Source organism: Chelon labrosus, assembly GCF_963514085.1.
Source record: "Chelon labrosus genome assembly, chromosome: 20".
NCBI lineage: Eukaryota > Metazoa > Chordata > Actinopteri > Mugiliformes > Mugilidae > Chelon > Chelon labrosus.
Genome location: NC_140353.1, coordinates 8,171,573 through 8,193,501, shown reverse-complemented (window position 1 = coordinate 8,193,501; position 21,929 = coordinate 8,171,573). Strand labels below are relative to the sequence as shown.

The 21,929-nt window shown below is 43.9% G+C and overlaps 2 protein-coding genes across 2 annotated transcripts; one reads left to right on the top strand and one right to left on the bottom strand.

Annotated features, from left to right (window-relative positions):
• Positions 1–517: 517 nt before the first annotated feature.
• On the bottom strand, positions 518–11,760 carry LOC311505353 (RNA polymerase II elongation factor ELL-like). The gene is made up of 12 exons (XM_084568868.1): positions 11,465–11,760; positions 8,709–8,753; positions 8,465–8,586; positions 7,746–7,906; positions 6,095–6,393; positions 5,832–5,956; positions 3,510–3,990; positions 3,327–3,414; positions 3,188–3,248; positions 2,901–3,072; positions 1,727–1,771; positions 518–1,607 (listed from the first exon to the last, which is right to left on the bottom strand). Exons 1-12 carry the CDS (start codon positions 11,597–11,599, stop codon positions 1,479–1,481), a joined length of 1,863 nt encoding a protein of 620 aa, XP_084424994.1. The 5' UTR covers positions 11,600–11,760; the 3' UTR covers positions 518–1,478.
• A 2,576-nt stretch (positions 11,761–14,336) lies between these two features.
• LOC311505234 (uncharacterized protein) lies at positions 14,337–19,079 on the top strand. Its single transcript, XM_084568688.1, has 5 exons — positions 14,337–14,349; positions 14,545–14,783; positions 15,275–15,457; positions 15,653–15,869; positions 17,845–19,079. The coding sequence occupies exons 2-5, from the start codon at positions 14,571–14,573 to the stop codon at positions 18,690–18,692; spliced, it is 1,461 nt and encodes a 486-aa protein (XP_084424814.1). The 5' UTR covers positions 14,337–14,349; positions 14,545–14,570; the 3' UTR covers positions 18,693–19,079.
• Positions 19,080–21,929: the final 2,850 nt, after the last annotated feature.

The window sequence follows — 21,929 nt, the reverse complement described above, 5'->3', positions numbered from 1 at the left end:
TTTTTTTATTATTATTTACTGAGAAATTGACCCTTTTCACTTATAAATTAATTACATATTTATTAATACATAAAAATAAAACAATTAATCTATCGACATTTTTATAATACTGTACGTGCGCTGCTCCAAATGATATCGAACAGCAAACAAAAATAAAAGGACCATTAATATTGATGTACACAACTGACACTTAAAGTCTAAAGAGGCTATATATTTATTTATTTATGTTGGTTAACTTTTTTCTTCTTGTTCTTTCTATATGTTTTCCTGTACGTCCGTAGATTTATTCTTTTATTTATTTGTGCATATAAGAATAGTAAGTCTCTTTAAAACCAGACTAATCTAAAGCAGCAAAATTAACTATAATACAAACAAGAAGATGGTGCCATTATCAATTATAGGTCATGCACAATATATCTGCAAAAAAATATATATTATTGATTTAGTTAATTTAAATCTACCTTTGTATTTTCTATCCTTTCTAATGTAACAACTGACAAGAAAAGGATCACACAAATATCAATACAAATGAATTTATTTGAAACTTATCTCTTGATTTATTCATGCAGGTACACAGCATGCAACTAAATCTTCTCTCAGTTCTTTATAATAAAAAAAAGTTCTTCTTCCTAAAACCAGTTTTAATACTTTTACCAAAGCTCACGCTGTACAGTACAGTCCCTGAATACAACCTCATAGTTCATACTGTTTTCTACATGACAGTCTCCCAACGACTCGTGATTGAAGAAAACCACCCGAAGGATAACACCGCTGGAATGCTATGAATCCCGCCCAGAATTAGAAAACCCATTTGATGAACAGGCAAAACTCTTTAGGAATCATTAGGCCTGAACAGACAGCCGACCGACAACACTGATCATCTCACCAAAACCACAAGACAGGCGCCTGCGTCCCGGCTGCTGTCCGAAGTAACCCTGACCTGACGTTCAAATGAGCCGAGTTATGTACAATGTACAGTTTTCTCACGCTTCCAGCTTAATCACTGAACAATGACAAGACTGACGGAACACAAGTACTCAAAATAATTTAATTCACAAATAAAATAAAATAAAATAAAATAATATAAAGATGTGTGATGGGAATCTGCAAATGTTTTCAGGCTTAGCACCTCATCTCCACATCTGCTTTCAGCTTTAAGAGTGAACTATCGTTACTCCTTTTGTCTGTAACAGTTATCATGTTGCTGTAGTTGCAGCAGCCCTTTGTTCAAACCTGTTTCAAAGAAAACTTGTCTTCTAAGAAAAGATCTCTTTTCACAGGGCCGCTTTCTCTCCCCCAACGCACCACTGCTGGTCTTCACAAATGAGTCCCCGACCTCGCTGACATTTACAGCAGGTCTCCCGAGACTGCGATCAGCCACGGAGACCGCAGAGTGCAGCTCAGCGGCATTCAGCTCGGCGGCGTGAACCTCCCTTGCCTCGGGTTGTTTAATGTCTCATTGTTCACTCGTCTCCTCCTCACTTGGGACAGGAGTGGTCCACCCTGAGCTGCTGATGGTCGTACTCGGATATCAGTTTCTTGATGTGGGCCAGTTTGTTGTGGAGATATTCGCAGCGAACCTTGTCCTGGTTGTAGTTTGGATTGGACTGTAGGGACAAGATAAATCTAGATTACGCAACAAACTAAATAAATATTAGTTTTTCTCCTACGCAGCAGTCTTATAGTAAGTACAGGGCAGATTTTAAGAGAGAAAGAAAGTTGTTACCTTTTTAATTTTGCGATACTCTTGAAGAATTTGATTATGAACCGTCTGCAGGAGAAAATACAGAAATTTTAATTAATGGAGTGGGTAATTATACGTCAAGAGCTATAAATGTTGTGAAATTAATATTTGACAACTATGAGAAGGTGATGGGGGAACAGCTTTAATCTACTACTACCGCGTCTGCTCAACTAAAAGTAATGAATAACAGTCCTAATTAAGTGTTAGGATAAAATGCTAATATTTGCTAATACTGGTTGACTTTAACAGACACTTTGATAACGGAAGATGTGCAAGTCAGATTCCTAATGAATGTGTTATTCTTGCGGTAAATATTTTAGCATATGAACCAAGCAGTCATCTGAAAAATGAAGCCAACGTTCAACCCAATGTCCAGCCCTCCCGAAACCCTCCAGAGGACAAGCGGTTACAGAAAATAATGAGTGAATGAAGCCAACGTGGGAATGCCTACAACTGCAGTTCGCCAAGAGCAAGTCAACCTTCATGTTCTCATTTTTTTTCCATTCATGACAACAGCACAGGCGCAAATACTTATATAACTTGCCCATTTAAATTACATCAAGGCTCAACTCTATGCATAATTGAGAGTGCGGCCACTTTGAGTGACAGCCTAGATGTCACACGTCCACCTTAGCTTCACTCATGCTCCTACTCTTTGTCCATTTTTGAACAAGCCAGGTGTTAAGTGGGGTCAGGCACCAAGATGTCAAGATGTCAAGATGTCAAGAGACAGTACCACCCACACTGAGCTTCAATGACTGTCCTCAGACCGTCCATCTATATTTTAAAAGGCAAAAGACTGTTGCCTTCCGTTTCTCTTTCCTCAAAAGTCATTTGTGGTCTTTTGTAAACCAAGCACATCTTTGAGTCATTATGCAAAAGTATCACTTGATTTCTAAACTCTGAGGCAGCTTCAGAGCCTCACGTAGGCCGACTGCATGAAACAGTCGATGTGTGACTCATTACGAACAGGGATGACAGCAGAGAAGATGAGTGTGCAGCAGGAGTGGCAGACTATGAGACGCTTCTATGGAACTTTTGGTTTTTTCCCCATGAAAAGTGATTATTTCTAGGTTCTTATATAAGTGACACGAATTCAAGCCGACCACCAACTTAGAAGCGTCGACCTAAGCCTAGTTTACTTCTTCGGGTCTACCTTGTATTTATGCGATTCGCGGTGAAGCTGCTTGAGCTGCGTTTCCAGCTCCATGAACTGCTGCGTGACGCTGTCGATGCGGGCGTGTAGATCTCTGTACTCGCTGTACTCCTTGTTAAAGTCCTGTTTGTAACTCTGCCTCTGGTTGTGGTTGCAAATCGACGTGTACTTCCTGTACAGTGAGAGCGAGAGAGAGTGTAAAGGGTCAGATGAGAACAATTATCTTCAAATTTTGGTCACAAGAACAAATCAACAGTATCAAACTACGACAAACTTAGACAACTTACAATAAATAGTCCTCTGTGTCCACTTGATGCGCATTAGAGTCAAACAACATTTCACTTGGATCTAAGAGAAAGAATTATATTAATAAACTGAAAAATACAGAAAAGTCGACACTTTAGCTGAAAAGCTGTCGGCCCTCACCTTTGCAGTTCAGGGAGTCTTTGTCGTTTGGCTCTTCCGAACTCCGATCTTTCCTCCTTTCTTTCTTGTCTCTCCATCTGTCCTTCTCCTTCAGAAATGAAAACAAATCCAATTGACGAACGCGTCGCATGAAATCGAAAAACGACGGAAAACAAGGAACCAAGTAAGAAGCGGTTTTCTCACCTTGCGACTGTGTTTACTCTTCTTTCTTTTCGTCGAGTGTCTGTTCACATCGGGCACTATTAAAGGGGACGGGGGGCGATCAGAGTCCAGCTGAAGGCGGTCCTCGGGCTGAGCAGCATCGGCTGGCTCTAGCCTTTTGGCCGCTTCTTCTTCTTCTTCTTCCTCTTCCCGCTGAAAGACCGCTGACAGGGAGTCAAACAGTCTTTTAGGATCAAGCGAGTTCCTCTGCCCGTCATCCGCCGCCGCTTCGCTGACCTCCTTCTGAGCCGCTTGTTGAGACGGCCTCGACGTGGACTTGTCGCCGGACGTTTTGCTCTTTAAGTGGGATATCCTGGGCTTCTTGCTGGCCAGAGGGTCAGTGTATTCCTCCGGCAGGGAATGTTTTGGACGGTGTGCCGGCGACGAGTTGGGAGTGTCCCGCAGCGGGCTGACCTGGGCCTCGGGCACACTGAGGAGGTTTGGTTGCGGTTGGAACAGTCTCCTGCACAAAAAGCAATGTATGTTAACACACAGCTAGCATTTCGATACACCCTGTACCTATTTGCAGCAGTGCTAGGCTTGCAGATAAATACATTCTAATGTGGGTAATAGACAGGAAAGAAAAAGATGTGGTTAGCGGGTATCGAAAGAGCCAACAGAGTGAACAGCCGTGTCACAAGCTGCTTGCAGGTGGTGAGTGTTTAAACCTTTTTCTGCAAGTACAAGTCAAGCGTTTGGACACACCCTGTTTAAACATTTGTAGAACAAACCTAAAAATATCAGGACAATTACATTTACACATTTGGACCGAGATAAATTATTCATAGTGCATTTCCCACATGTGCTGTATTCACTGGCTGCTTTTCGTTCGCTCGTCTCGGGCAGATCTTTATCACCGTGTTGTTGGTTACAGACCTTACAAAGCCTGGAAATATGCGTTGGCTCATAGTCCGGTTAAGAAACAAGTCGTGGCCCCACTAAGCTCAAACCAGATGGGATGGAGCCGCGAGAGCAAGTGCAGCCTTTAGTTCTGAATAAATCTAAAACAGTAGTCGAAGCACAGCCGCCCTAACACCATCACAGCTCCTCCTCCACGCCTCACAGTGGGGACCACGCATTCACCTTCTGCTTCTTTCTCTGCAGCAGTTCAGCCGTGATGTTTGAACCGTTTGAACTTCGAGAGGCACTGATGCGGCCCGTGGAAGTGGCAATTTCTAAAGCTGGTAAAGCTTTCACACTCTCACAGATAGTCTTCTCTGTAGTCTCAAACTTGCACACGTTATGTAATTTGAAAATAACTGCACACACACACGCACACACACACGCACACACACACACCAAAAGATATTATTAAGATTATCATGTCAGATCAGGAAGCATGGAAGACTGCACCCGACATGATCTTATGTAATCTCTTGGGGAAAGGAAAAGATTGTGGAGAAACAACTTGCTCTAAACTTCTAATACTTTGTGGTGAGACAAAACCAAAAGTACAAAGCTAGACAAAGTGCAGAAGGAAAAAATGGTAGGGGAGAATGGGTACCATGTAGGCCGCTACTCCGTCTCCTTCTAAACTTCTTTCTCTCATTGGCTTTTATGAAAGCCCTGATGTAATCATCCAGATTTTAGATCCTAAATGTAAATCCCAGCACATAAACGCACATAAGTCCATTACTGGGCTGAACACCTGCAGTCTGAACACAACAGATGCTCTCAAAAATATTAAGAAGACAAAAAAATATATCAGCATCTGTCTTCTGAAAAGGCACGCCTGTTAACTGAAAACGATTTCAGGTGACAACCTCACGAAGATACTGCTGAAAGTGTCTGAAATTGTCATCAAATACTGGATAATTTGAAGAATCTGATATCTGTTCATAGTATGATGTTTTCAGTATTCTCCTACGCTGTAGAAAAATCCTAAAACCTGTAGCTGAGTATGCATGTTCAAGCTTTTCTGCTACTGCAAATGAAAACTGAAAACAATTACTACATAGTCTGAACTGCTGCTGCTGGTCCGACAGTAGAATAACGTGCTCATAAAAACAGAACACACGTCATTAGAATCAGCTTTCACCCGAAGGAAATCTATCCGTTAAGAATTCTAGCTGTGGAAATTGAGTTTCCTTGTGACCCTTGGATGCACATGAGCACGTGGTCTGACTGAACATCTCCCTTCTCTGAATAGTTTGCTCTATTATCATCAAGCCAATCTCCACGGTTCAGAAACTGAAACCAAATTGCTCTTTCTTTAGCTCCTTAGATTTGCGAAAACTTTCTTCTGAGGTGACGAGTCTGATTGTCGTGAGCTGAAAATGGTAGTGCAGTTTTTATCCGCGTTACCTGACAAGGATGCGTTTGAGGAGCTGCTGGTCGCCCGTGGTATAACCTGGCCAGTCCTTCTGCAGCTCCTTATAGAGAGAGTCCTTTAAAACAAATGTGTTGTTTCTGCTATTGAGCTGGCCGGCCTGCAAACACACATAAAAGCAATGGAAACGTATATATCTTATTTTTCTTGATCGCTAAATTGTGTCTAGCACAAAAAAACAGTAAATACAATCTGTTCTTGTGTACTAAAAATATTGATCTAATTTAAACAGAATTACCTCCATGAGTAAGGAGTCTAGCATGTCTTTGTCTCCTGCCGTCAGCCCGTCCCTCTGCAGCCTCAAGATCAACTCGGGCCTCTTGTAAGGCCTCAGAGCCAGCAGGTGTATCACCCTCTCCCTCAGAGGCCTCTCTTGCACATCGCTCACGCTCTTCCTGTTAGATGCGCACTCGTACTTCTTCGGCTTGGACACGCCGGCACCTCTTCTGCTCTTGCTGAGAAGGGACTGGGACGAGTGTTTGGGCTTGGTGAGGCTGGCCAGTGCAGGATCTGGGGCTCGCACCGTCACCTTCTTGCCTGGGAGTCAAGCGGACACATAAAAGAAACCGAAAGAAGAACAGGGGCGTCAATCAAACCTTGTTAACCTTGTGTTGTAGACATTCTGATTTCAATCCTGCTCATTAAAAGGTGACTGGGTTATAAATATGTGTCATGTATTGCTATTTTAGGTTCGATGTGTTGATGAGGTGAAAATCACCCTCTCCACGCATTCAGAACAGGGACGAAATAGAAAGACCTTATTTCACCCCATCAGAAACCCACATTCAGGTTACACACACACACACACGCATCTTAAATGCTGCTGTCTAATTCAAGATGTAACCACACGATTGCTGAAGCCTGTAGTGAGTAAGGATGTTTTTTTAAAGACTTCCTCTAAACTTACAGAATCATCAAAATGTGTAACTACATTAGTGTGCGCAAGTTGCAGTATGTGCCTACATGTACGCTCACCGAGAGGAGATGACATGTCTGTTTCAAGGGGAAGTGGTTTGGTGGTTGAAAGTAGAAAACAGAGGAGGAATTAAGAAAAAAAAAAAAAAAAAAAGCTAAATCACCGATCAAGCATATGATTATGACCATCTGTCGAATATTTCGTCAAGTCTCCCAAAACAGTTGTGACTCATCAGAGAGTGGTCAAGGGCCAGAATGTTGTTAGTGGGGGGGCTTTGGGTCCTATGGGTTGAGGGGGAGGAGCCTCTGTGGTTGAGGCTTGTTCCAGTGCATCCCACAGATACATGATCGGTTTTGGATCTAGTGAATTTGGAGGCCAGGTCAACACCTTGTACTATTCTTCATATGTTTTTATTTTTTTTTAGTTGTTCCTAAAGCAGTTATGTGTGTTATCCTGTTGGGGATGGATGCTGCCATCAAGGAGTGTCATTGCTATGGGGTGGGGGTGCCTAGTCTGGTCTAGGTGGGTCGTAAATGTCTAAGTAACATCCACATGAATGCCAGTTTCAGAAGTTTCCCAGCAGAACGCTGAATTATCACAAGATGGTCAATGTTATTTACTTCTCCTGTCAGCGGTTTTAATGTTGTGGCTGATCGGTGTAGTTTCTGAGAGTATGTTTGTATATTACAGACACACAGTACACTCTAAAACCCATGGATGGCATGTAGTTGTATGCATGTGTGTGCGCGAGAGCTAAAAATACAAAAGGAGAAAACAACAGCAATTGTTTCTATGTCACCAGTTACTACACATGTTGCCGGGGTAACCAATGCAATATGGCTGACCGTGTTTTTCTGGATATTATCAGCGCAAATTTATCTCCAGGCCAGTTCTTATCCCTTAGCAGCTGGAGTTATCTTATCCGTTGTGTAACACATTCTGTCGACACGCGAGCGTCTTCTATACTTCCTACCCTGGTAGCGCCCCCCGTGTTTGATGGCTATGGCCCCTCGGCTGCGCATCTCCTCCTCAGCCTGGGCCATGCTCTGACGGGCCTTGTCGTACGAGTCATCCGTGGCGTTGACTGTCATCTTCTTCTGAATCACCCCGAGACACGACAGCTCGTCTGCGGCACTGAGAAGATGAGGGAGGACAGATTTTTTTCAGGAATCCTTCAACATATTTTCTACTGGAAATGAAAGATTTTAGTTCTTAGTTCTTTTTCTTGCTTATGTTTAGATTAGATACACATGTGTAGTATCAGCTGGACTATTACAGCAAAAGGGGAGCAGCTGTAGAGATTGCTATTGTATAACTGAATCAGAACTCAACAGCAGACTTCAACAAGTGTGCCTAAACTTTCTAAAACTCCTGACGTAAATCACATTCACTTCTTTGCATTTCTGTGCTTTCTTAGACCTACACAGGAACCCTGGGTTTCCTCTGGCATTTGAAGACAGCGAAACATTATCAGCAGGGGGGGGACTCTCACACAGCAGTAGGGGAGAGAGACATTTTAAAATATTAAAATTCATTCAGGCAGTCGGTTTAGTCTATATATAGAATACAAAGCAAACGCGGGACAAATGACGTTCTTACAGTCCTCATCCGTCAGTTTATTTTTGTTGCTTTAACCTGAACAAAACTACACTGAAATAGGATGTTTAATATAATATCTGTGTTGTGTTTTACCCAGTGCTGAGCTGTTTGACACAGTCAAAGCTTCCATGTGGATTATCACGGGCAACGTTAGTCACGCCAAAGGTGAAAACCCTCACTTCATCTCGATTCTCCGAACAAGGCACGGTGATTTTCTGTCGTATAAAAGAAAGTGACACACACAGATCTTTACACATAGACTTAATATCTTTAAAATGCACACAGTGTATCAGGGGAAATGAATCAATCACTGCATGTCAGCAGTTAGACTTCTTACCCCTTGATTTCCACTAAAGCAGATGGTAGGACGGGAAGGCCAGCCCTGTAGTAAAAAAAAAAAAAAAGAGTAAACACGTCATTTGTCTAGGAACACGCAGACACAGTGACACTCGCATTACAGATCTGATAACACACCAGCATGGACGCATGCAAAACAAGCAACACAGAGGATGTTTTGTGGTCTGTCTTCTTTGTACGAGTGCTTCTGTCGCCACCTTCACTGTGGTTTTATGACGCCAATAATCCATTTGTCTAATACGCTGTTGTTCGCAGTGTATCGCAGCGGCTCCCTCCCAGGTGGCGTAAGCCTTTATTGCTGCGACCCGTCATATTCAGTATTTGCGCTTCTGTAGTGATTTTTTAAACCCACGACGCTTGTTCGTGTGTGTCAAGCGTGCGTTCCTGCCGCTGCTACTGGATCGGCAAGGGTCGGATCACATACAAAATCCCGACATGCTGACTTACTGGCCTGTCACGTTCGTTCGTTTCCAGCGTGTGGCAATTCGTGTTGGTTTCGGGTTGTTTCCGTCACCACTGAAATTTAGATTTGGCGAAAGTTCATTCAGGAAGATCTGTCCCCTCAAGTTCTGCTTTTCTTCCACAGTAATATTTCCTCCCGTCTCTATTTGCTCGTCTCTTCCACTTTCCCACGCTGTGGAAATCACTTCATTCTCAATGTCGGCGTCACCGCTCTCGTCCAATAAATAGCCAGTTTTCTTCGCTAAGCCAATCAATTCCCAGACCCTTGCGCTTTAAATTCGTCGTAAATCTGTCGCTCTGCCTTCAGGCCGTCTGTAGTGCAACCCTCCTCATCCCCATCTCCACCTCCACCTCTTCCTAGTCGTCCTAGGAGTCTTCACCAGTGGTCTCCACCAACCTGCTATCCGCTGTTGCTCCATTGTAGCGTCGCTATGATGGAGCATGGCACTCCCAATCAATCTCTCTCTTTTGAAAATACACTTACGACCCCTTTAGTCCTAACTGGGTAACTGGGGTGACACCCAAGATGGTTGACAAACCGAGACGTGCCAAGAAGGACTTTGGTACTACTGCATAAGGTAAGGACTACAAGTTTGAATAGTTTTTAAGAGACTGGGGTCATGGATTTAGAGGGAATTTAAAGTTAAACAGAACTGCTCATCATCCCTGCTCGAGACTAGCAACTGGAGACAGCCTAATCTCAGTGCCATTTAGCTGTATTAAAGGTAATGTGGGCAAGGAAGAGTCTGACAAAGTTTGGAGTTCACAGGTCAATCAGAGGAGCACCGTTTTAAAAGTTACACTGACTAAAACCTGCAACCCAGTCCTCTCAATTACCTCGCTATAATCGACCAAACATATCAAACTGGTGCAAATGCTTTACATCAGGTCCACATACTAGTAAATGTGTGTCTGCAACCACTGCACAATTTCTAATATTTCAAATCACACGAGCCGCTCCACTTCTTTCTTTCTTTCTTTGCAAACCCGCGACGACCGCTGAAGAACTCCCCGGGATGCACGCACCCACCCTGCTCCATCCGGAACGTCTGCACATCACACGTCCTTTAAATAAATTCAATTTGATCTGCACTGGCTAAGGTCATTACACCCCGCTGTTCAAACACAGCCGCCTGTCACACTAAGGGGAGGGGGAAATAAGAAAACCCTGCGAAATAGCGGCCTGTCATCTCTCACAGGGGCGAATTAGTCCTGTAGGAAAAAAAAAAAAAGGCAGGAATGACGGGCCAAAGTGACACATTTGCAGCACAGACGGAAAGTATGCGATGACTGGAATCCGAGTGACCTTTTTTTCGTGGAGAGGATTTGTAAGTCCACCTGTTGATGAGTGCGCCGCAGAGCGAGGGCGGCTGCCAGAGCAAGAGTCTGGCCCCGGGTCACATGTGGAGGTCTGGATCAGGCCAAGTAGGTTGCGAATAGCCACACTTAAAAGCTAAATAAAGAAACTGAACGCATCTCTGTGCATGCATGCTGTACTCCGCTATCTGTCGGTGCTTCCCCATCCCCACCCTCCTCCTCCTCCTCCTCCTTTCTGTCTATCTCATCACAACAGTGGGGTTTTCACCTTTCATCAGAAAAGGAGGCAGCTGTAATTTCTTCACAGAGGAGTTTCCTACGTGCATTACTAGGAATCGGTGAATTGAGGAAGTGTGCGTGGCTTTTTTTCTGCGTAGACTTCCTGCAGCGTCTGATTCATTTGTGATTAACTGGGTCAAATGTTTGATTCTGAATCTGTCCACCTGCCTCGTACTGCAAAATGTGTGCTGCAGAGATAAACCGGTTGCAGCCCCCTGTACACGTTTAGCAAAAGTCTCTTTAATGTCAATCCAAAACACCCTCCTACTACTAGCAGTCTCTCTCTCTGTCTCTCTCCCCCCCACTAAACAGTCTTTCCTCCTTCCCTTTCTTCTCTCTTCGCATGATTAGCATTCATAATAGTAGCCAGGAGCTCGTAACGACTTGGCCAGCAGCTTGTTGCATGCGGTAACACCACAGGGTAGCGTTTCCGCGTTGTATTATGCAACATGTATTTTCATTTTTTTGCTTAAAAAAAAAAAAGAGAGAGGGGGGCTTTGTAGGAGGCAACAGCCGGGCAAGGTAGTACTGAACTTCGGCCGAAACGCAAAGCACAAACCCGCCTTCTTTGCCTTGTGTGTTACGGTTTAATTCTACCTTTTTTTTTTTTTTTTAAACAAAGTAAAGCAACAATATTGACTTATAACTGAGGAGGAGACGCCGAAACAAACGACCCACCTTGCCATTTTGAAAGGTACCGATGGCTCTTGCCGCGCTGTCAGTGAGTTTAACGTGAAAAACGGAGACGTTGCCGCCGCGGTTCAGTTTACCGCTGGACAGTCCGTAGCACTGGTTCTCCCTCAGCGCCGACATCCCGCCTCAAGTCGCCGCCGCCGCCGCCGCCGCCCCTCCTCCGCGTCAGGCTCACTCCGGACCAAACGAATCCGGGATAAATAAACAAACATTAGGCGAAACGACACGGTGAAAAGAGCTCAACGGCTCCGCGTTGTTGCTGCTGCTGCTGCTCGCTGCCTGCTTGCTTGCTCGCTGGCTGCTCCTCCGCCGCCGCGCGCTATTCTGGAGTAGATCGCATTACGTCATGACGGCGGAACTCAGGGCGGATTCTATTGGTCGAGAGACATAAATAAACTGTTACGTCGCGCTTACGTAACCACTTGTACTGTTTTTTTTCTATCTCCATTCTTTCGCTATGCTAATTTCCTTTCTTTCGCACACCTTAGTGCGAGCGAACAGGTCGTTTGAGTTCAGTTTCTACTGGCTTTATTGATGCAAATGTGATGAATGGAAATTATAAAACTTGCTGAACTAGATTCCAATGAGTGGAGTGGATAAATTTTTAAATCCAGGGCCAGAATTTAGAAAAGCAAAGGTAAACATGGGCACCCTGAATGCATCCCTCACACAAACAAAAGTCCTTAATCTTTTTTTTTATTTATTTTTTTAATCTTTCTGTACACTATAATAGATTACAAAAGCAAATTCTACATAATTTAAGTAATTTTTTTATTTTTTATTTTTTTAATCAGTCCAAACAATGTGTGGAAATATGAGGAAGCACAAAAGAGCTGACGCAACACTATTTGCAATGTGGAAGCAGTCTGATCAGTCTGTCTCGACATGTACTGTACTGTGTGTGTACAAACACTCATTTTAGTTCAGGTGTCTTCATTCAGCCCAATTTGATCTCAGTCTTCACAGCATAACAGTTTATAAAAGACGTCAACTTTTTTCCGTACAAAGAATTAGAAGTACATTATGAAAATGTTTACGTTTAATGAACCATCCTTTTTTTCACGAAAACATTTTCTAAATAACTTGAATGTCCCAAGAAAAATAAGTGCAACTTCCGCACGTTGCTGCAACTTAGTGTCTTATTATGTCCGCAACTCATACTAAGACAGTGCCCCCAAATTAGGAACAGCAGTTACTTTTATAGCTAAAAATCCCTTGGGCCAGATTGGACTCTCTGTTGGGCTAATTTCGGCCCGTGCGCCGTATGTTTGCCACCCCTGGTCTACTCTCTTACCAAACTCACTGTTGAGGCCTTTTAACGGTCACTTTAAATTTCTGTTTTTCTAAATAATGATCCCTTTGCCGTGACGCATTTGGATCTGCGTTTGCCGTGCCTTTAAAAAACTTTGATATATTTGTTGTTTTAAAAGCTTTAAAGGATTTTTAAAAGCTGAATACATTTAAAATGATTTTAATGATTTTAATTCATGGCTAGACTTCAGCACACTGGGGTTAACACCCGAAATATATCTGAGGGAAACATCAGGATTAGACGGTAGAAAGTGAAACTTCCTTTGCGTAGGACAGCATTGTCAATTAAAGGCCCAACCCTCTGGAATTTACTTAATACCATTTTACTGCAGGTAAAGAGTTTGCATGTTCTCCCTGTGTCTGCATGGGTTCTCTCCGGGTACTCCAGCTTCCTCCTACCATCCACAGACATGCTTGTAAGGTTCATTGGTGATTCTAAATTAGCTGTAGGTGTGCATGTGAGTGTGAATGATTGTTATTATGGGACTAGTGTTGGAAATTAGCTTCAGTTATAAACACGTATGAAGTCCATCACACAATGACACTTCCCGTATTTGTCCCTCATACATAGATAAAACAGATAGGGTTTGGAAAGGCTTGAAAAGTAGTTTGCGTCCGCACAAATTCTCTTGACTTTGTTCTGCTTTCAGCTCTTGGTTTGGAGACAGAGTTTGGACGTATATCTAACACGGTCTTAAAAACTCAGTTCCTGTTTCTTGCGTGTTAATGATTCATGAAAATAGCTCTAATCCTATTTATGCTGCGGATCCTATTTATTTACATATGTACTTGGTGATTTCACCTTCAATGTGCAATAAATGCTATATTGTTTTATTTTTTTCCTCACTTAATGTAGCTATCTGTTGGCCTGATGTTGTGAAAGGGTTGTGCTTATCGATATTTGAGGTTTTCTGACGTGTTTTTCTGTTCTCCTTCCTCTTCCTCCTTCCCCCCTCCCCTCTCTCTCTCTCTTTGCCATTTTGAAGTCAAATTCATTTATGTAACACGACAACTGCTCAAAGCTTCCTGGAGAACAAAAGACAAAAGCAGAAAAAAAGAAAGAACATTTCCATATATAAATGAGCTGCTGATGGTTTAGGTGTCCATTTGCAGTGTCAGCGTGTCCCCTCTGTCCCCCTCCCCGTTGGTGTTTGAACCCAGATGGTGGTCACGAGGCAGATGAGACCTGTTCAAAGCTGACTCGAATCAAAGGGGCACTGGGGCCTTTGTAGTGCATGGATTGCAACAGGTGACATTCTGGGCTTAAAACGGTTTTATAACTTTGAACGCTCGCCACGGGCCGAACTGCCCCTCGACCCAGCAGGTGAAGGAGAGGACGGATGAGTGACCGAGGGAGAGTCTCACTTTGTGCTCTGTGACATGAGGAGGCTTCATCCAGACGGCAAGGTACGTGTTTTATTATAATCTGGAATGATAATAATAATAATAAAAAGTCAATTTATATTTGAAAAATGTTTGAATAAACTTAAAAATTGACTCCTATTATCTTGTTTTGCAGAAGAGGAATCGATATAAACCACTGAGAGGGGAACATCAAGGTGAGTTTGATGTTTTCTGTGGATGTGTATGTGTTTTTAACTTGACTTGTCTTTTTAACTAGAGGTGAAAAAAGGACTTTATATTACATGTTACAGAAAAGTAAAAACTCTCTTGTTATTATTTGAAACATAGCAGGTGAAGTCATAAAGGGAGAATCATGTTTTTTGGCTGATGATGTTGTCGTAACAACACAGTGTGGCTTCCCCCTGCCTTCCAGAAGATGGGGGACCCCATGTCGGACTGCAGCCCCCTCATCAGCGCGGCATCCTCGGGTAAGCTCCGTCTGGTCCGCCTGCTGTTGGAAGGCGGAGCTCAGGTGAACGGGCGCAACCACAGAGGGGAGACGGCTCTCCTGGCCGCCTGCAAGGCCCTGAGAGGTGGGCCTGCCGGGCCTGAGACGCTTAAGCTCCTCACGTACCTGCTCCAGAACAAGGTCAGTCTGCAGCGACGAGTACCTCCCATTTCAACAGAGGATACAGGTAAATGTTCTGAATGCAGGGTCAATGGTTTATTCATTCGGGTGTGTTTCTAATGCATAAAAAAATCTGCATTCGCTCAAACAGAAGTATGCTTTTAATGCATAGTAAACAGGCTCCTGACGTTTCCACCTCTGCTCTTGTCCCTGATACACCTACAAAAGAACTCCTGAACATTTTAGCCCTGTGAAATACAATACAGTATTACTCTGAGGAATTATGTGTCCTCACTCGAGAGCCACGGCATCAAATCGACAACAATGCCAGATCTGTTTTCATCGAGAGAACATTAAGCAAATGGCGTGTGGTTCTGCCAAAGGTGGGCTTTTGATCTCCACAAACCCATGGACACACGCCCGACTGGCGCCTAATTCACCCTGGACCGTTCCCCGTGTTTAATTGTCATTCTCTGACTGTATCAATCAGCATAACCCTTTGTTTCGATCAGGCAGATCCTAATGCACAAGACAGAGCCGGCCGCACGGCTCTGATGTACGCCTGCATGGAGCGGGCGGGGGCTCAGGTGGCGTCCACCCTCCTGGCAGCGGGAGCGAACCCCAGCGTGGAGGACTGCTCCGGAGCCTCAGCTTTGGTCTACGCCATCAACGCGCAGCACCAGCCCACACTGAAGGTCAGTCAGGGGCAAAGAAAAGAATGATCCGAGAGGGTATAAATCAATAGAGGGAAGGCACTGGTCCGTCTTGTCATGATTTGTAAAGGTGTGTTTTCCAATACGGCTCAAACACTGGATCTTTTTAAACGTTCAAAGTTAAAATAAACTCCAAAATATCTAAAGAAAAGGGGTTAAATCCGATCAATGTCTCAGGTGTTGATGGACGCCTGCCGGGCAAAGGGTCGGGACATCATAATCATCACCACGGAGATGGGCGTGAATGGAGGCCGGGTGACCAGGCGCTACCTGAATGTTCCCCCGTCCCCGGACACCTCGCCAGTGTCCTGCATGTCCCCGTCTGACATCGTCCTCAAGACGGGCTCGCCCAACTCACCCAAGGGAGAAAACATCTTCAACTTCAGAGGAACAAGTGAGTAACGGGGATTGATTTGACCTACAGGTAGATTACAATACACATCCTGTCCATGTTTACCAATGGATATATACATATATATAAGTGGAGGGGCACAGCGTCAGGACAGGAGAACCAAGCAACTGTCGGGGGCCCTGTGAAAAACGTCCCTAAACCTCTGAAGGGCCTACAGTGCATCACCAATACACTCTCGCCACTGAATAAGTAAAGATATCTGCAGCAGTCGTAGCCATTTCAGCCCTACTCATTCGTATAATGATGCATAAATGAATAAAATAAATATAAAATTAAACTAATTTAACATAACTGATTTAAAAAGGAAGCAGTTAGTAAATGTAATAGACATTTAAAATGGGAACATAAAGACATAGGGGGATTAATTAAAACAAATGTGCTGAGGTGCAGAAGGAAATTAAAGCAGAAATATTAATTTATATCACATTTGGTGAATTAATTAATGCCTACATTTATTTTTAGTGCATTGAATGGCATTTAAATGTATTTATTTGTTAATTTTATCCTGCAATTCTGTAACAGGACAGTTTTATGGGTAATTTAGGGTAAAAAAGTTTCCAGCTGGACTCATTTTTTTCAAGGGCTGCATTTTTTTTTACTTGAGGTGAAGGCACGGACTCATGATGGAAGTCTGAGGTAGAAACATATCTATACTGCATGTACAGGCGCCAACAATGAACTCTCAGTTACTACTTTGTAATAGCCCAGGGACATCTGAGGGTAATCCTTATTCAACAATGCCACGTTCATATGCAGCCTGGTCATTTTTTTTATGCTTTATATTTATGTAAACCAGGTCTGTACGACTGTCTGTCTGTCTGTGCATTGTCTGACTAAATTGTGCTGTTTCTCTGTGCAGACACTGGGCCTGCATATAGCAGGGCAGTGCTGAACAAAGGCAAGTCTAGACAGAAGGGAATAAATGCCGGCTGGTTGAAATCATTAGCTGCGTGCTCATTCCTGAGGAGGGAAGTAGATGAGAACGTGTTGCCGGGGCGAGGCGAAGCTCACTCTAGCGGTGAAAGGAGCATTTTTTTTTTTAAGCAGCAGCTGATGATTAATTCAAACCACAGAAAGAAAGTCAGTTGGCTGGTGCGTGATGGACTTCGGGAACACCTGATGGTACAAGAAGAATCACTGTGAAAGTCTCAAACTATCCACAGCAAACGTATATCGACTTCATCAACCACTGATTGCTGTGAAATGCTGCACAAACACTCCTGATCCCCAGAGGATGAACCCTGATACACTTTTGTTAATCGTCTTCTCCATCACAAACAATCTGATGCAAGTTTGATTCATTAACCAAGCAGATTTGGAGTGTGAAGGCCACATGTCGGAACCTGTTGGCGGCTTTTCCGTCAGACGGATCACTCCGATCGGCGGATTAGCTTAAAGAACCGGTGAACAGAGAAGCCAACGAAAGTAAATTTTTGTGTCCGTCTAAACTGAACACACACACGCAGACCAGCTGATCTGCATTGTTCAGGAGAGGCCAGCTCTGTGGGACGGTCTGCAGCTCTTCCTAGTTTCCTTCCTAGCCTCCGAGCTAATAGCAGAAGCCCTTCCAGCTTCCTCTTGCCGCCACATGCTGCTATGAAAAGTTAATTCCTGTCGTGCGGGCGCGGAGCACATGTGCCGTTAGCTGTTGTCTTTGCGTTGAGAGTCCTTTTCCTCTTACTCTGTGCATTGCATTGCAGGAAAGTGACTTTTATAGCAGAGTCAGTGTTAACAATACTCTTTTGGAGGCACGTACTAAAACCTGGCTTTGACTTGGTGTGAAGTACGGAACAGGTTTGTATTTCTAAAGGCCCAAAACGTCCCAATAAAAGCATCAACTTGAACATTTTGAAGAAACTCCTGTCCTGCACATGCACGAGGCAACAGGAGATACCATTCGGTGTAGACGCATCCACACATGTGACCTTAATAAACCGTCTTTTTTCACTTCTGTCAGGCCGACAAGGAAGCAGCATCAGCAGCAGCAGCAGCAGCAGCAGCAGACATCCCTCCTGCGAGCTGAGTCCGTCCCATCAGTGCAGCAGTCCGTCTCCCAGACAGAGGATATCGTCTGAACCTTGGCTGGCCATCCACAACCTGGCCAGCCTGAACAGAGCTTACGAGGAGGGCAAGAGGGAGAGGAGCCAGGCTGGGGACGGACAGGATTTGAGGAGGGAGAGGAGGGGAGCGAGAGAGGGCGACGGAGGAGAGGATGACGAGCCGCGCTGTCACTGGTCCAGGGTGGAAGGGAGCGGAGACGGCCCGGTTCAAAGGAGGGATAACAGACATGAAGGGGAGAATTACAGCGAGGATTTCTCTCAGCCGGTCCTCCCGCTCGCTGGGATGAGCTCGTCTCATGCAACAAGCGGCGGTGTGATCCTCAAGAAGACACCCGGAGGTTTAACTCCAGACAAAAAGCTCCCCGCCTGCCCTCCGCCTCACCCTCCTCAGCTCCGCAGGAACACCCTCCCCTCCGTCACAGTCATCCCACCTCTGCTTCACCTCCCCCCCTTGGCAAGCCAGTCACATTCTCACCTCCGGGTCCCAGCCCAGCTCTCACCCTCCAGGAGAAGGACCACGGTGTTCCAGCCTCACCCGCCCAGCTCCTGCCCTCCCTCTTCCTCCTCCAGAGCATCAGCGAGACCAGCATTGCTCCCTCCGCTGCCCCTCTCCTCCTCTCTCACCTCCCTGGTTGCTCCTGCTGCCTCCTGCCACAGCGAGAGGAGCAGGAGGTCACTACGTCGCCACTCTGTGCAGCTTGAACAGATGAAAGGAGGAGCACAGGCGGACCGCTTAGACCTGTGAGATTTTAAAGTATCCTAATGAGTTTTTAACATGAAAACTCAAGTCAAGCAGCCTTTCTCCAGGCCTGCAGTCGGGTTTGTTACTTTATTTGGGACGACATCTGGCTGAAGTCACAGAAACTAACTATTATTTTCCCCAAAGAGGGAAAATAAGGAACCTGGAATGAGATTTACCGTAAGCGTCAGCTGCTGCGGTCTGACTTGTAGAGAAACATACACAGACCAGCCACAACATTAAAACCACCAACTACATGCAGTGTAGCAGACAGAAAGTGTACTGTGTGTCTAATATACAAACAAACTCCCAGAAGCTACAGAGACTGAGTTCAAACATACACCAATCAGCCACAACATTAAAACCACTGACAGGAGAAGTAAATAACATCAACCATCCTGTGACAATACAATGTTCTGCTGGGAAACTTTTGGACCTGGCATTCGTGTGGAAGTTACTTAGACATGTAGCTCCCAACTAGACCAGACCATAGCAATGACACTCCTTGATGGCAGCTGCCATCCCCAGCAGGATGCAGCCTGACACAGGAACACACACAAAAACGCTTTAGGAACAACTCAAAAAAACATGAACAGCACAACTCCAAATTCACTAGATCCCAAACTGATCAAGTATCCGTATGATGATCCACAGAACCCCCTCCCCTCAACCCATAGGACCCAATCGCCCAGCTAGCTCAGTCGGTAGAGCATGAGACTCTTAATCTCAGGGTCGTGGGTTCGAGCCCCACGTTGGGCGTTGTCTTTCAAGCAATTTCCCTTGTGATGAATAAAGTTTATCTAAGTCTAAGCCCCCCACCACTAATAACATTCTGTTGCCAGACACCACAGAACACCCTCAGAAGGCCCATGTCCATTCTTTGATGAGGCACAAGGGAGAACTACACAATATTAGGAAGGTGGTCATAATGTTATGCCTGATTGGTGTATTTTGTATGTAGCTGGGCCTGACTTAGATGATCAAGAGAGAACTTAAATCATTTTAACACCTGACAAACTTCATAACATAAATAAATATAAAAATCACACGCTCCTGGTTTTCTTAGTGTTGTGATTTTTTGGACTGATAATTATAATAAAAAAAAATAAAAAATTAAGAAAAGAAATGACAGATGTTACCTCATGAAAGTCATTTTCTCATTTAACAGACAGCAGATGCTCAAATAAAAACAAGGGAGATAAAATAAAGCCTCCTCCAGACATCTGGGATCACATTTTGGTTTTGAATAAACAGCAATATATAGTAGCAAAAAGCAAATATTGCAGAAAATGACAAATATTTGATCATATTTGACCCCTCACCCCTCTTACGACCCTCAGCCTGGGATCTAGTTAGTCTAAACCTTCTGTATATCCTGATGTAAACTCCATGAAAGCAGTAATCTGCAAGTCTGTGCAAGGCATTCATCATCATCAGTAAAATCCTTCAAACCCACGGAAAGACGTGCGTGTTCATGGCAAAAGGAGTGAAGTCATTTTATTTGTTTTTAATATGTATCTACAACAAGGGGGACACAGGCAAAAAACGACTGACAACTTGATGAAAAGTAAAACAAAACGAAAAAAAAAATACATTAATTATCAATGCAGATTTCCCACCTTTTTTCCAATAAGCAACATTTTTTTGTCTAAAGAAACTTTACAATATAAAGAAACATACGAAGGAACCTCTTATTTTACTACACGAGACATTTAGGATCTGAAACTACCCTAACATGAGATACAAAGCAACTCCCCAAGGACAGACTGCCTCATATTCAATACTGCTTTGTCATCAAGAGGAAAAAATGAGGAACTGAACAGAAAAAATCTTTACTCCCACCCTCCCCCCAAAAGTCCTCTCTTAACCCTCCCGACCCCTGAATGTTACAGTATTATACATCAGCACAATAGAAATACAGAAATGATCAACGTTGTGACGGCTTTACTTACAGGACAGAAAGATAGAGAGAAGTTGGACTGCATTTTATACAACAGTATTTCAAAGTACAGGGGAGGAGGCGCCTGCTCCTGCGCGCGCTCTCTCTCTCTCTCTACCGCTTCTCAGCAACAAGTCTGTCCATTTTTATTTTATTTTTTATTTTTTACTTTCCCAAACGTTTCTCCTGCCCCCGCCCCCCCCTCCCATTTTTAAATAGATAAAAAAATCCTTCATAGTAAAGTATGTACTCTGGTCCCTGGTGCGTTGGATTGAGAGCCAGTGTCCTGTGTTGTGCCCTGCTTTCTGTTTCAGTTGTGTCAAGAGAGAAGAAGCTGAAATGCAGCGTCAGGGGCAGACACAGATGTTTTATTATTTAAAAAAAACAAAAAAAAAAAAAAAACCTGTCCTCTTTTCTTTTTTTTTTTTTTTTACTCTTTTCTTGCAAATTATGTTAAAAATGACAAGAAATATTCCTGTTTTTGCATTTTTTTTTTTTTTTTTTGCCATTTCAAACACGGTTCCCAAGAACAGAGGCGAAAGGAAAGAAATCTGAGTTTTGTTTTACGCTTATTTTTCAGGGAAATGCGCGTGACAGTGAGTTAGCTACTACAACTTCTTCCCTCGTCCCCCTGCCGGACCCCCTTTGACGCAAACAGCTCTCGACGCACAGTAAAAAGCCCCCGCGTTTTGTCTGTGATGAGGTGAAATAGCATAATAAGTCTATAGCAGCTCCAGTTTCTCGTCGTTCATATTATTTTCCGAGTAAAAGACGCGCCGTCGTCTCCTGAACGAATAAACCCCCCACAGTCGCCCGAGTCGTCGTTTCTGATCAACTGTTAAAGTTGTGGTTTGAAATATCAAAACATGTCAATGATATCAAAATGCATTTTACAGTATTTACAAAAAAATTAAATGAAAATCAAAAGATGGAGAGTTTTACAAAAAAAAAATTTTTAAATCAGAGAGGGGTGGTGAGTGTCTTGTGTGTCGATGCTGGCCTGCTGGGAAGGTGAGAAAAGGTCAGAGGTGTTTTTGTTCAGGGTGAGCAAAAAAAAAAAGAAAAAAAAAAGGGGAGAGGGAGGCCACTCGTTACAGTCGACAGAGCTCTGCATTAACTGCTTCCCGACCCGCTATTGTCCAACACAAAGATCTGATCAGCAGACAGCCAGGAGTCCTTTCACCAGAAGCGACCGTAAAGAAAGAGAACTGTGTGTGTGTGTGTGTGTGAGAGAACAAAAAGCGAGCTACAGCTGACTTGTTGCGCGTGAAAGTAAGTCAATAAAAGCAGAGACGTACGTCACA

What these genes read in the sequence shown, in the direction of transcription:
- LOC311505234 (XM_084568688.1), top strand. Translation starts at nt 14,571, where the DNA reads ATGGGGGACCCCATGTCGGACTGCAGCCCCCTCATCAGCGCGGCATCC. An exon ending in CGTACCTGCTCCAGAACAAG is followed by an intron (nt 14,784 to 15,274) that starts GTCAGTCTGCAG and finishes TGTTTCGATCAG; the next exon opens with GCAGATCCTAATGCACAAGA. An exon ending in CTTCAACTTCAGAGGAACAA is followed by an intron (nt 15,870 to 17,844) that starts GTGAGTAACGGG and finishes CACTTCTGTCAG; the next exon opens with GCCGACAAGGAAGCAGCATC.
- LOC311505353 (XM_084568868.1), bottom strand. Translation starts at nt 11,599, where the DNA reads ATGTCGGCGCTGAGGGAGAACCAGTGCTACGGACTGTCCAGCGGTAAA. An exon ending in ACACGGGGGGCGCTACCAGG is followed by an intron (nt 6,394 to 7,745) that starts GTAGGAAGTATA and finishes CTTGACTCCCAG; the next exon opens with GCAAGAAGGTGACGGTGCGA. An exon ending in AGACTCCCTGAACTGCAAAG is followed by an intron (nt 3,249 to 3,326) that starts GTGAGGGCCGAC and finishes TCTTTCTCTTAG; the next exon opens with ATCCAAGTGAAATGTTGTTT.